The 15,084-nt window shown below is 38.5% G+C and overlaps 1 protein-coding gene across 1 annotated transcript; it reads left to right on the top strand.

The window, feature by feature from the left end:
• Nucleotides 1-64: 64 nt before the first annotated feature.
• On the top strand, nucleotides 65-14,847 carry ATP6V1D (ATPase H+ transporting V1 subunit D). The gene is made up of 9 exons (XM_058567161.1): nucleotides 65-225; nucleotides 4,538-4,655; nucleotides 7,170-7,249; nucleotides 8,617-8,684; nucleotides 9,405-9,449; nucleotides 10,632-10,735; nucleotides 11,329-11,395; nucleotides 12,598-12,676; nucleotides 14,137-14,847. The coding sequence occupies exons 1-9, from the start codon at nucleotides 185-187 to the stop codon at nucleotides 14,276-14,278; spliced, it is 744 nt and encodes a 247-aa protein (XP_058423144.1). The 5' UTR covers nucleotides 65-184; the 3' UTR covers nucleotides 14,279-14,847.
• The last annotated feature ends 237 nt before the right edge of the window (nucleotides 14,848-15,084 follow it).

Raw genomic sequence — 15,084 nt, 5'->3', positions numbered from 1 at the left:
TCTCCGCCGCACACCGTGCCGACAGGAAGCGGAAGTGAAGAATGGGTGTCCGGGCTGCCTCTTAGCAACGAGAGGCGGCTCAAGTGACACAGCCAGCTGACTCCGGTAGAGGAAGACGCTGTGGCTGGGGCTGTTGCAGCCACTCTAGCCCGGCCGGGGACCGAGCCGCACGGTCATCGTCAGAATGTCGGGCAAAGACCGAATTGAAATCTTTCCGTCACGAATGTAAGTAAAAGAATGGGACGAGCAGCCCTCACAGGTTCAGGGACGCCTGCCCGGAGCCGCGGTCCCTCCATGCCCTGGACCAGCAGGGTCCCTGTTTCCTGGGCCGACCCTGAGCTCTCCCCAGTCCCTTTTCGTGAGTCCGGGGCGAGGCTTCATGACGGCCCCCTCACACGTTCCTGAGTGAACCAGCCTGGACAGAGCGACCCCGGCCCGTGGGAGCGGGCGCCCGGCCTGCTGGCTTTTGTGGAGGTCCGCTGACTTGACTCTAATCGAGCCGTTCCTTCCACACTCCCTTGTTGAGCCGGGCACTGGATTTATGTAACTATGGATCGTCGCCACTCCTGCCCACAGAGCTCACAGTTCAGCGGAGAGATGGACAATCAACGAGATTTGATAAATGCTCTGAGAAGGGAAGTTTACTGCGGTCGGAAGCGTCTAGGAGAACCTTCTGATTGCGAATTGAATTGAATCGAATCGCCCTAGCGTGCTCGTTAGATTCGATCGTGGATCCCCTTACTCATTTTCCAAGATCTTGTGAAATGTCACCTGCGGCGGGAAGATGTCCCGATTTTCTGAGGGACTCCTTTTGCTCTGTCATCATTGCACCTTGTTCAGACCTCTGAACACGTTGAAAAGTGGTATTTATTTACATATGTTTCCCACTGGACTGTGAGCTCTCGCCAGGATGAGGTCTTGATTATTAATCCATAGAAAGTGCACAAAAAAAGTTCTTTGAACGAATCCGTGCCTTGGAATCTTTCTCTTTTGACCTGAATTCTTTGGCAGGAGAAATAGCATAGCGCCCTAGGTGTTTGGCCAGTTTGTAAAGAAAATTTTGAAGTTTTCTCAAATGTGCCTGACAACGTGTGGAAAGTAAAGAATGTTCCTATTTGCCCTCTCCTCCTCTTCCTCTTCTTTTTTTCAGTGAGGAGCGGAAAATCAGTTTTGGCTCTGACATTTAGATCTTCTGATCGTGGTCCTGTCGCTTTCGGGGTTTCTGTTTGTCTTCATCCTGACCGTTTTCTCAGAGAATCTGAGGGCACTTAAAATAAAAGAGTTATATTCAAACCCCAAACCTAGATTTTTGTCTCTGCCTGGGTGGCTACAGCTGGTAATGAAGTGAAGGGGTTTTTGTTTGTTTCTTTTTTAACTTCACCTACTGATTTTCTAATAGCTGTTTGTACTTGGCGGGACTCCGGTCGGTGTGGGGAGAGGCAATGCCTGTGAAATGGATAAGGAACAGGACTACTCTGGGGCAGTAGGAACTGCAGACCTCCCAGCACTTAATGACTCTGACTCCGTCCAAACCTCTGCACTGCAAGTCCACCACACTCTAGCGTGGCTTCTAGCAGCCTGAGGCTGTGCTCCTAGGATGACCCCAGGCCCCGTTAAAATGCCTGCTGGAGAAAGCTCATGGCTGCCTGGAGAATTTTGTTTGTTCTATCCAACACCTGACAGTAGGTCCCTGACCTCCCATTCTTAAGGCACTTACTAAAAAGGGCTTACCATTATGAATCCTTACTTCTCCCTTTGAGATGTATATATCTCTCCAACTTAGAAGTGTCTTTCTCAAGGACCTGAAAACCATTTCTTTGAGATGTAATCGTCAGGAGGGATACGGCCTCTGTCTCCCAGTCTCTGTGGAGGGATAGAATCCTAACTTCCCTAATTGCCAGCTAGCAGACACAGCTGGCCTAATCACATTTCCACTGACCAACCCTGTGTGATTTTCACTTCTCTGACTCTACCTGAGTCCCCTCTCACCCCCCTCCCTCATTCTTCCTTTAAAACACCAAGTCACCTCTGCACAAATCAGAATGGAGCTCAGCTCTTTGCCCTGCGGTCAGTGGTTATTGAATAAAATCTGTTTTCACTGCTTTAACTGATATCTGGCTGTGTTGATCTTTGATAGTAGTCAGAGTGTTAACATTTTTTTTTTTTACTTTGAGACTGAAAGGTGAAAATAGACTTCTTTGAGCTTAGACAAGAAAATGATAGGTTTGTGAAGGTGAAAATTGCTGTTTGAGAGCACTCTGCTTGCTAATTGCGAGGAAAAGTAGGTGCAGGAAGTAACCGCTTCTCTAAATAATTTTCCTAAGGCTTAGCAGCAGGTACTGTGTCATGTAGTCAGATGTCTTTGATTCAGCTAGAAACAAAGTCATCATCTTAGCTGAAGGTCAAACATTTTTCGTAGAGCTGAGCAGCTCTGAAACTTGTAAAAGAGCAGGTTTCTTAGGAGCTAGGCTAGAAAATACACTAGCAACTGCTGTTTCAGACAGTTCTACCTTGCAGTTTTATCTTGTGAAACGGGCTTTCACCCACTTGGGCACCAGTGAGGGCAAAACAAGTTTGGGGTGGAAGCAACAGAGGCGTGAAGGATTTAGAGTCAACAGAAGTCAGTCAAACCCAGGTTCTATTACATACTGGCTGTAAGCACTTGGGCAGGTCAGTCTTTGAGTCTCAATTAAAATTTGTCTATTTCACAGAGGTACCATTACCTAGGAGGAAATTAAAATTAGCATGGTAAATTCAATTTTATCAACCAGTTCACCTTTTTACCATAAACTTGCTGGAATCTGCAGTACTAGCATTTGACTTAAATTTGATCCACCTCTTTGAGCCCAAATTCTGATGGTTAGTGTCAACAATATGGTATGTTAAATGTACACATTGGGGTGGATAGTTTCTGCTCAGACTGGAAACTGAACCAGCTTCACTTGGTTAGACCTCCAGCGAGGCCAGTCAATGCCAAGTGGCCAATCAGCCACTGATAGCTAGTTTTTTTCCAAAGAATTGTTCACCTGATGCTATAGGCAGTGTGGCACGTGGTTGGGGTACAGTGGACCTAGGTTTGAGCCTTAGTTTGAGTCTTGGGCAGGTCACTGGAGTCAGAAATCTGGTTCAAGTTCCTGCTCTGCCTTTTGACTGAGTGACTGCAGGAAAGTTGTTTCACTTTTCTGAGCCTCATTTTCCTAGCTTTTAGGATAACGTCTAAAGTCCCTTCCAGCTATTGAATTGTCTCAGTAACCTTTGCCGTATAGTAAAAGATTTTGGTATCATCTAAGAATTTAGCCAAAAGGTTCATTAATACATGCTATTTTGCAGTTGGTTGTAACACTAGTCATATGAAATTATATCCCCTTAAACAAATCCCTTTAAGTATCTACGTTATACAATGTATTATTGGATCTTATTACCTACTTTTTTTTTTCCATTATTAAATTTTATCTGGCATATGGTAGCAAGAACAGAAATGTTGATGCCTGCTGTTGCTTTCTTGACTTTGGTATTGGGGTTTCTGATGGGAAAACATTGAGATAAGGAGGTAAAGAGACTTCGGTAGCTTGTCACTTCTCAGGAGTCTTTACATATATATCATCTGTTAACTAGAGTCATTTACAGATTAATAAAATGATTACTATTAGGGTCTTGATTGATGTTATCAAAACACTTTAATGCCACACTTTTAATAGAAAAAGTAATAAATGGTTGTGGCATAAAATCCAAAAGGTACAAAAGAATATAGTACTAAAAAGTAAATCCATTTTTTTCACTCAGCCCCATTTCCCAAAGGAAACTGTTAGCAGTTTTTGTGAATCCTTTCTAGAACTATTCTCTGTATCTATATAAGCACATTTATCCCTTACTTTGCATAACCAAGACCATACAATATAGGAAGCACATGTAGATCTACCTTCCTCTTTTTTTTATGGCTGCATATCATTCCATTGTATTATGAACCATGATTAATGGAACATTGAACTTGTTTCCACCCTTTTGCTATTACAAATAAGGCTAGAGTACTCATACTTAATCTTGTGCATGTTTTTGTATACATGGGGAAGTAAATCTGTAGGATTAATTCTTAAAGTGGAATTGTTGATCCTGAAGGTAAGTGCATTTCAAATTTTGATACATATTAGTGGACAGGTTTTTTTTTTTTAATCTTTAATATACCTTTAATGGAAACTGAAACACAGATACTGTTTGGACTTACAAATCAAATAAGTATTTAAACTATGCTGGCATAATAAAATAGGGCTCCTGGTAAATTTTATTATGATTTAATAAATACTTATTCCAGATATTGATTAAAGAATTGTTTTGTTTTAAATAAATAAACTTCTCATTTATGGAACACTGGAGATGGAAATCTACAGTATTGAGAAACCAATTAAACCTGTCAGCTACAAATGCTGTATATTCTCACTCTGGTGATATCAAAGAATAAAGCATAATTTTAATACCCTTGGTGAGTTATTTTTATTTTTTTAAACGTTGGGAATAAATGTCTTCAACTCTGTTTATATAGGGCACAGACCATCATGAAGGCTCGGTTAAAAGGAGCACAGACAGGTCGAAACCTCCTGAAGAAAAAATCTGATGCCTTAACTCTTCGATTTCGACAGATCCTAAAGAAGATAATAGAGGTAGAAGGAACTTTGCTTAGAACAGTATTTAGTTTAGAAATATCTAAGGAAAGTCCAGCATGGCCCTTGGCATTTTAATTTTTCTTTAAGTTATTTTAATTAAACTTTTTTTCTTTCAAAGGTAAAAATACTATTATAAGTGTAACAAGTTTCAGCTAGTTCATTTAGTAAAATGCAAACTCCTTGCTTTTACCCGCAAAGCCCCACTTGATCTGATCTGGCCCCTGCCTGCCTCACTGACCTCATTTGGAACATTCTTCCTAACAACTTCCTCCAGGACCTTTGCATTAGCTATTTCTTCTGCCTGGAATGCTCTTTCCCCAGAACTTCTTATGGCTGGCTTGTCTGGCCATTCTGGTCTCTTCAGAGAGGCCATTACTGATCACCAAATCTGAAGTGACCACCATAGTTACTTCTTTCACATCTACTTGTTTTATTTTTATCACAGTATGTTCTCCTGGATGATATTTTCTTGTTTGATTGTTTACTTCCACTAGAGAATGTAAATTCCGTGAGAGCAAGCTCTTTGTCTTTTCAACACTGTATTTCCTGTGCCTGGAACAGTGCTGGCACATAGTACGTTTTAATTGAATGCTTTTTGGATAAATGATCAGTGAATAGAGAAGTATATAAAAAAAGTGAAGGTTCTTTCCCATGTCCCCCTCCCCACTGCCCCAACTGTCCTTTCATTTCCCAGAGGAGTTCTTTGTGACACTTTGGTTTATAACCTTTCAGTCCTTCCTTCCTCCCTCCCTCCCTCCCGGCTGTATATGGCCACACACATGGATGTTTTCAGTAACAAACATGAAACTATTTTATATATATATATATATATATATATATACACACACACACACACACACACACAATTCTGTAACATTTCTGCCCCTCTCCGCCTTCCCCCGACCCTTATAGCAAACCGTGGACAGCTTTCTATGTCAATACGTATAGATCTGCCTCGTGCTTTGTAATAGCTGCATGGTACTCCATCACATGGAGAATGGAATTTAACCCTTTCTGTATTGATGAATGTATAATTGTACCATTTCGGTGGGGGAGGGTACTCTTAAATACGTATATATGTATGCTAGTATTTCTCTGGAAAAGAATCTTAGAATCTTGAGGATATGTTCATTTAAATTTTTAATAGCTAACTGCCAAGTTGCCCTCTAAATTGTTATACTAATTTACGTTCCTACCAAATGATTAATGAGAGAACCTGTTTTCTTAAATTCTTCCTAACTGGATATTAATCTTTTTTTATTCGTTGCTAATCTGGTGGGCTAAAATTGCTATCTTATTTTAATTTACATTACTTTTGGTTATTTATGAGGTTGAGCATCTTCTCATGTTTACTGGTAATTTGATTTTCTTGGGGAATTTCTTCTCTTATTTTTTGGTAGAAGTTCTATATCTATACATTCTTTTTTTTTTTTTTTATAATTTTATTTATTTTTTTCCCCCAAAGCCCCAGTAGATAGTTGTATGTCATAGCTGCACATCCTTCTAGTTGCTGTATGTGGGACGCGGCCTCAGCATGGCCAGAGAAGCGGTGCGTGGGTGGGCGCCCGGGATCCGAACCCGGGGCCGCCAGCAGCGGAGCGTGCGCACTTAACCGCTAAGCCACGGGGCCGGCCCTGTGCATTCTAATTAGTGTGTAAAATGCTAAAAATATTTTCTCTAGTATTTTTCTTATCTTTTAACTTATAAAAAATGATATCTTAATATTTGGTCACATCTGTTAGTCTTTTCCTTTATATGGCTTTTGGGTTACATATGATGCTTAGAAAGTAGAAAATATTCTACTATATATTATATTGTTATTTTATGATTTTTTTTGAAAAAATACCTTTATCTGTAATATTTCTGGACTTTTTTCTTTTTTGTTGTGATGTGAGGTGGTCGAGATTTTTAGCCTTATTTTATAAATTGATGGCCCGTTGAGTGGTCTTTTTACTAAATTTCCCTATAAACTTGGGCTGTTTCTGAACTCTCTATTCCACTTCATTGACTTATCTGTTCCAGTACCAGATGTATTTCCTTATCATAGCTGTACATTTTTAATACTTGGTAAAGCATCTCCCTACCCACTTGTCCTAGTTTTTCTTCTCTTTCAAAAAAAGTATTGGATATTCTCAAACATTAAATATTGCAGATGTATTTTAGAATCACTATGCCATTAGGATTTTCACTGCACTGCAGTGAATTTAAGAGATTTGAGCAAATTGGCATGGGCCCATTCAGGAAGAAGAGGTCCTTCAGTCAAGATTCACTTTTCTATTTCTTAATGTGTTTGTTCTGATGTTTTAATTATAAAACTCATAGGTTTACAACATTGTTAGTGACCATAACTAAAACTGTTCAAACAAAATTGAAAATTTTTATTTTTATTGTTATCAAATCAATATTTACATCACACCTGGCATAAAATACTGATGGTTATTAAAGGAACATAATTATGATGATTTTTCCTTGTTAAAAACTTGGTTGAATCTGCTGTTCATGCTTTTCCAGACTAAAATGTTAATGGGTGAGGTGATGAGAGAAGCTGCCTTTTCACTCGCTGAGGCCAAATTCACAGCCGGGGACTTTAGGTAAGAAGACTAAATGGGGTGTTTTGAAAAAGCAGAGTGCTTTCATGTTCATAATTTCATTTAAAAACCATTTTTAATTTAAAAATATCTAAGTATTAAAGACAAATGATATCTTAATAATAAGGAAGAACACTTTAACCCCATCACCTTAACACCACTGTCAGTATTACCACCCGCATGTATCTGTTACATAGTTGCAGGCACCAGATACTTAATATTTTATAGTCTGTTTTTATTTACCATTGTATCATAAACATTTTTCTTTGTTTTCAGATGGCTGCATAATCTTTCTCTGGATGTACCATAATTTATTAACCTTTTCTGCTAATGGTGGAGTTGTAGATTGATTTTCAGGTTTTTGGAATATTAGACAAGATGCCAGGATTATCTTCATGCATATATATATTTTTTTTTATAAATTATTTCCTTAGGATCAATTTTTGAGAATGGAATTGGTTGTTAAAGGACATGAATTTTGTCATATCAATATATCCTTTGCAAAGCATACAAAATGGTTTAGTTATTGCTTTACAAAGGGGTTTTGCCAATTTAAATGTTATATGATTCTCCAAATAAGCCTGTGAGGTAGATCAGGCAAGTATTGTTCTTCTCAGTTTAAGTTCAGTGCCTTCCTGAAGTCAAATGCCTGTTTAGGGAAAGAGGTGGAAGTTGTTTTCAGGGTTTTTGATTTTAGTCTTTTAACCCAATGACACAGTGCCTCCATTCTTAGTTTGTATTATCTAGGAGCATGACCTGGTGGGCAGGTCTCACAGCCTGAGGGCCATAAGGCCTTTTGAAGTAGTAGGCTTTAATTTTTGCCAGTGCTGGTAAGGTAACAACTTACATTGACTTTTCCAGCAGAGGGGGGAATCAGTAGTGTATAAGTGGTATATCTGTGTTTTAGGGTGGTTTTGAGGAAAACACTTTATTTTATGATAACAGGTTGAGAGTCAGACAAAGCCAGATGGAAGTTAGGTTCCAGGGTAAAGGAATTGAACTCCTTGCTTAGCCAATTAAACAGCAAACCTAGAAGGAAGGAAAGTTTTCTCCAAATTACGTTGGCAGAATAAAGATCCCTAAAGGGCACATGCATGCACCACATGTCTGAATGAAAACTCAAGCAATCCACGTACTTTAAAAGTCATTCTTTGTTGTTTTCTTATGGCTAATGTTTTAATATTGTGCATTTTTTACTTTCTGAGACCCTTCTGGCAGCAGTGATTTTTCTCCTTTTCTGGAAAAAGACAGTTATCAAAACATATTTAATTGTGACATCTCACTCTTGTTGAAATTATCCGATGGGTCCCTGTAGGTTTATTTCTCATTCTAAAAACTCAAAGAAATCAAGGCCTTTTCTTTTTCTGCAGCACCACAGTTATCCAAAATGTAAATAAAGCCCAAGTGAAGATTCGAGCGAAGAAAGATAATGTAGCAGGTAGCTTTTCAACCCTTTAGAACCCTTTGGAGAAAAAAGGTAACATTTTAAAATTAACCGGTTTATACAGCAAGATCTTGATGTCCCAATATCTCTTTTCTACTTAGAACAAGTTGATTGGCTTTACATGTTAAAACCATTGTAACGGGTGGTTGCCAGGGGATGGGGATGGGGGAAATGGGGAGTTGTTGTTCAGTGAATATAAACAGTTATACCAGGTGAATACATTCCGGAGATCTGTACAATATGGTGCCTGTAACAATACGGTGTCATGAAATTAAAAACTTCTTAAGAGGGTAGATCGCATGTTGAGTGTTCTTACTACACACACACACAGGAAAGAGAACAAGAAATCTTGGAGGTAATGGATATGTTTATTACCTTGATTGTGGTGATGGTATCGTGGGTATATGTGTATGTCTAAACTCATCAAAATGTATATGTTAAATATGTGCATTTTTTTGGTATATTAAGTATACCTCAAAGCTGAAAGAAAAAACATTGTCACAACCAGATCTCTTCTTACTCAGGATAATTTGACTTTTGAATAGGAATGAACAGTTAAGGCAGGTTCCTACATTCATTCGTTGAAACCAGTTACAATTCCAGACAATCTCTTGACTTTTGAGTATTTGCTGAAAAACAAACACAGGAAACAGTGATTAAGAAACAGTACTTCAAGGACATGTTTGTGAATCCATCTCTGTTTGTGTGTAACAGGTGTTACTTTGCCAGTATTTGAACATTACCATGAGGGAACTGACAGTAAGTGTGAAACTTTTTATGTTAGTGTGTGTCTCTGGTTTCTCCTGATTCCTCTTTAAATGAGCTTTGTTCTGGAAAATGGTGCTAGATAGATCTTAGAGTTCAGTGGTTCCAGTGTTAGAAGCTTTCTTATCTGTACAGTCAGGACAGTAGTTAATCAGTTAATCAAAAAAACGTTATGTCAGGGAGTCATGAAACATTGTACATGTCTTAAAATATTTTATTTCAACCTAGAAATATATAAATGTACAGTCATTTGCTTTTTTTGGTTTGTTTGTTTGTGAGGAAGATTGGCCCTGAGCTAACATCTGTTGCCAATCTTCCTCTTTTTTTTTTTTGCTTGAGGAAGATTGTCCCTAAGCTAACATCTGGGCCAATCTTCCTTTATATGTGGGATGCCACCACAGCATGGCTTGGTGAGTGGTGTGTGGGTCCGCGCCTGTGATCTGAACCCATGCATCCTGGGCTGGCCCCAGAGACATGGCTTTTCTTTGATTGTGATTCCACAGATTAGACTTCCCATGTTATCTTTCTGCATAAACCACAATGCATTGTTTATAATTTCCAGTTTGGGTCTCTTTAAAGTAGAATAAAATCTTAGACTCTGTAATACAATCTGAATGCTGAATCTTCCTAGATTTTTATAGCTCACTTTCAATTTTTTAAAGTTGTCTCAGCTTTTCCTAATTTGACAGCATTTTTTGGGTAGTAGCACATCTTTATTGAGTCTTTCCAAGTAATCAACTTTTTTTCATAGAAACAGCAATATTCTTTTTTTGGCCTTCATTTTTCATTAGTTCACATAGAGTATTTAGTACAGCGCAAATAAAGAGGGAGAGCATTCTGTGGAGTCACCTGTTAACAGAGAGTGTCACTGTACTGAGGCATCAGGCAGGATGAGCTACAGAGGGAATGGGGCGCATTGGTTAATGCAGCAAGCTGGTGCAATGAAGGTTGGTTAAGAGCTGCTCCTCTAGTTATGTTTGGAATAGTATCCGTGTGGAAAACTATTTAGCAGCACGTCTACAGGGTCTGGGCAGTGAGATGAGCACTTCGTGTTTGCATGTAACAGTGGTTAGTGGATTTGTTTTTCCATGTTTGTATTATTCTGACATATTCTTTTGGGGAATTTTAGGCAAGATTATTTATTCTCTAATTACGAATGTTTCCTGTTTCTTTCAGGTTATGAACTAACTGGTTTAGCCAGAGGTGGGGAACAACTGGCTAAATTAAAGAGGAATTATGCCAAAGCAGTGGAACTACTGGTAGAACTAGCTTCGCTGCAGGTCAGTAGCAGAAGAGCTGGAGAACTCTGCAGTTTGATTTCTAATAGTCGAGTGGGGGAGATTCAGATCTTGAATCAGAGCCTAGTGCACTTAGTACTGTAAACTGTTTCCATGAACCTATGTGAAACAAGCGAAAGATGCTTTGACTTCTGAAATGGTGGCTTCTGCACCGTTGTCCCTGCTTTTCATTGCTAACAAAATGTTTGTGCAATGGTATAGTTTCACTCTTTGCTAGGTGAGAACAGCAACAGTCAGTACTAGATTTAAATGCAAATATAACATGGTTTATGCATCAAAGCCATTTTTTTTCCTTTGTGGCCAGTTAATATATATCTAGGTCATCAGTGCATAATTTTCTTGTCTTACCATTTTTATAACTTTAGGTGAGTCTGAAGTAAACAAATTATAATAGCATGGAAATAGTGTTAACTCGATGGACATCTGACAAGAATTTTCTGTTTTTTAAGCATGTTGAAAAGATGTAATCTTGGTTTCCAAAAGTTCTCTGCAAATGCAGTCTGAATGAAGCCAGTGAACAGGGCATGATTATGAAGACTCTTTGCTTACATTATTAATTTGTCCTCTTATTTTAGACTTCCTTTGTTACTTTGGATGAAGCTATTAAGATAACCAACAGGCGTGTCAATGCCATTGAACATGGTGAGTGTGAGCTGCTGTGAGGCTCTTTGTTCTTCACTTGTGCATACTCCACTTTGCTATGCAGCTGCTAGGAATCAGGCACTTAGCGCACGGTGAATGAGACATTGCCCCTGCCCACAGTGGGAAGGTGGTGAGTCAGTAGCACAGGAAAGTGTTGTTAGTGCCTTGGTAGTAGCGTGTGTGTGTGATTTGGGAGGAGTTACAGAGGAGAGTGGTGAGTTAAAAATTATGAAATGTTTTATTCATTTCTGGTTATTCATGAATAAAGGGTGAAATTCTGTTTCTCAAGGGCCCTAGTGTTTTCTTTAGTTCTTTCCAGTGATTGAATGATATATCTTTTTGAATACATTAAATATTTAACTTTAAAGCCCTCTCTCTTTGGCCTTGTGTGCAGTTCTTGAGCTGTTGGCCTTGATTTCTAAAAATAAATTTTCTCATTTGATGCATTTATTTTCCATCTGTTTAATTTCATTATTTTAAAACAACTACACGTAGTGTTGACACAATACTTTTTGCTCAAGAAACTCAGTTTTCATTAAAGAAACATTTATTCAGTTATAAGGTAAGAAAGGAGCAAAATTTGAACAGCAAAGAAATTATTTTGCTTGGGTTCTATTAGTGTTAAAGAGGAAGTTATCTCATTTTTTACAAACTGAAAACACATTTCCTGACTGTTTGCTAGTGCCAGGCCTTGTACATGGAATTGCAAGCAAACAAAATGGGTAGGTAGCAGTCCAGCTCTCAAGGCGTTCCCAGGCTAGAAACAGAATAGGCAGATTCTGTGCAACTAAATAGAGCCTTGTGACTGACACAAATCTCAACTTACTGCCTTCTCTGCTTGATGCTCTACTTTTTAACAGTGGATTGCTGTTATATTTAAAATAACATCTGTGGTTCAATATTATATATTCATATAAATTCAGTGTATTCATTGTTGTGTATATCGTGGTCCAATGTTACCTGTCCATAGAAAAGACACTAGAAGGGCACATACCAAAATCGTTAGAATAGTTGCTTTAGCGTAGTTGGATTATACTTCATTTTATTTCTTTTTCTTTGTGTTTTTGCTTTCTAAGTTTTCTGCATTAAATGTATGTTAATTTTACAATTCGAAAAAACAAGTAACTATTATACAAATGAGCACTGGCAGTTTGAAAAAAGGAGGTTTGAAGTTCTCACGTATATATTTTTTTAAACCCTAGTCATCATTCCCCGGATTGAACGTACGCTTGCCTATATCATCACAGAGCTGGATGAGAGAGAGCGAGAAGAGTTCTATAGGTTTGTTGGAATTGGCAGTTATTGATCATTTTTTGTTTTCCATATTCCAAAGGCTCGATTTGCTGAGAGACTTGTTGGCTTATGTTCTTTAGAATTAGTACAGCTTGTATTTTATTCTGATAAATAAAAAGCAAGAAAAAATATTGCCAAAGGCTGTGGAGGCAAATCTATGCCAACTTTTACACATACCTAAAACATGGCATCTCCAGATTGGAACTTATGCCCTTCAGAAAAACTATTAATAGACTTGATTATTCTTAAAAATGAACTAGTGATGTAGATTGGGTGTCACATAAAAAGAAGCTAAAATTAGTCAATCAAATATGTATTGCATGTTGTATATGTTCCAGGAGAAAGTATAAACTACTTGAGGGCGTTATGTAATACAGTCGTGCATTGCTTAACGACAGGGTATGTTCTGATAGATGCATCGTTAGGTAATTTCGTTGTATGCGAACATCATAAAGTATACTTACACAAACCTAGATGATATAGCCTACTACACATCTAGGCTATATGGTACTAATCTTATGGGACCACAGTTGTATTTGCACTCTGTTGTTGACCAAAAAGTCATTGTGCAGCGCATGACTAGTATAAATCATACCATTAGAGAATTAGCACAGGACTTGGAGAGAAATGATGCATGTACATGAATTGGTTATGAACATTTACAGCTAGTAAGGATAATAAATACTAAATAGGTGGTGTACAGGGGTCAGTGTGCCAGATTCAGAGAAGTGGGAGACAGGTGAAAGCAGGCATATTCAGGGAAGACGTGGTTGTCTTGGACCTTGAGTAGCATCTGAGTATGATTTATAATCTTAATTGTCAAAGGTTAATTAGTTTCTGTCCTTCAGTGACCTTCAGGGTTGTGGTGATCCAAATTGAATGATTCAAAATTTTAATAAATGTCTGCTCAAAATCTGTTCCATTATCAAGGAATGGATTTCAAAGTTTATTCACCCCCAGGATAGGAGCTTTTGAAATCAGTTATTAGCATAAAATATTTGTGTATTCTACTTCAAATCTTTTTTTAAAAAATGGGTTATAAAGCCAGCCCCGATGGCCTAGCAATTAAAGTTCAGCGCACTCCACTTCGGTGGCCCAGGTTCAGTTCCCGGGCGCAGAACCACACCACTCGTCTGTCAGTAGCCGTGCTGTGGCGGCAGCTCTCATAGAAGAACTAGAAGGACCTACAACTAGAATGTACAACCATGTACCGGGGCTTTGGGGAGGGAAAAAAAAGAGAGAGAGAGAGGAAGATTGGCAACAAATGTTAGCTTAGGGCAAATCTTTCTCAGCAAAAAAAAAACGGTTATAAATTACTGTTGAAATTATTAAAAGTAAAATTTTGTTGTAGTTTGTAGGTGTTTATTATCCTTATTACAAAACTAGAAGGAATTAAATCTACTTAGTACTGAAACAGCATTCAGAAAATTCCCTCCTTTATTTTACAGGTTAAAGAAAATACAGGAGAAGAAAAAGATTCTCAAGGAAAAATCGGAAAAGGACTTGGAGCAGCGGAGGGCAGCTGGAGAGGTGATGGAGCCTGCTAATCTTCTGGCTGAAGAGAAGGATGAGGATCTTCTGTTTGAATAATCTTGCCTGCTCTGGTTCTTTCAGAAGCCCTAACATGGCACCATTTTAATTCACAGTGTGTAGGTTTGGTATGTGAGGCTATTTATTTTTTTGGCTTAAGAATTTCACTGGTTGTAAAATTTCCCTGGATGTCTGTCTATGGGATTGCCTTTGCAAAATCATAATTCAGCAACCATTTATCACAGAAAAGATTTGTAGAACCTACCCAAGAACTTAAAAAATTTATTTTGTAGACGTGTCACCCTACTCCCTTTACATCTGTTACAAGTGATGTGCTTACCAAGCATATTAGGAAAGCCCCATTAGGAAATGGCAGTAGTCTCAGGCCAGCACATGGAGGCCAACTACTGCTGGAGCCCCTTTGTTCCTGCCCACTCGCACTCCTTGGCACTGTTACCTGAGATTCTGCAGCCATTCCTGTGTTCCTGTGGTACTTCTCTCCTCAAGCTTCATGAAAACCTTCACTTATTTTTCCATGCATGACAGGTCTCTGTCCTGTCTATCATGGGAGCAGTTCTGCCAATTTAAATGTGACTATGGTATAAACAGTAAAATGATTTAAAAATGAATTGTTCCTTTTTTTTATTAATTTACTGCTAAGACTAACAGTCATGTTCTTATGCTCAGACTGGCACATGGGCTTGTCTTCCAAAAAGAGCTTTCTCTGCAGGCATGTAGGAAGTGGGTAGCCTCCCTTTTTTTCTCCCTTCATTTATCAGTGTTTTACTAATAAGCTGAGATGATTATTGAATTTTGGGGTACTAATAAATGTATGATTGCCAGTGCGTTAAGAGAGCTTATTAATA

Source organism: Diceros bicornis, chromosome 24, assembly GCF_020826845.1.
Source record: "Diceros bicornis minor isolate mBicDic1 chromosome 24, mDicBic1.mat.cur, whole genome shotgun sequence".
Classification (NCBI taxonomy): Eukaryota; Metazoa; Chordata; class Mammalia; order Perissodactyla; family Rhinocerotidae; genus Diceros; species Diceros bicornis.
This window is presented reverse-complemented; position numbering and strand designations above follow the sequence as displayed.

What these genes read in the sequence shown, in the direction of transcription:
- ATP6V1D (XM_058567161.1), top strand. Translation starts at nt 185, where the DNA reads ATGTCGGGCAAAGACCGAATTGAAATCTTTCCGTCACGAAT. An exon ending in GAAATCTTTCCGTCACGAAT is followed by an intron (nt 226 to 4,537) that starts GTAAGTAAAAGA and finishes CTGTTTATATAG; the next exon opens with GGCACAGACCATCATGAAGG. An exon ending in TTACCATGAGGGAACTGACA is followed by an intron (nt 9,450 to 10,631) that starts GTAAGTGTGAAA and finishes TGTTTCTTTCAG; the next exon opens with GTTATGAACTAACTGGTTTA.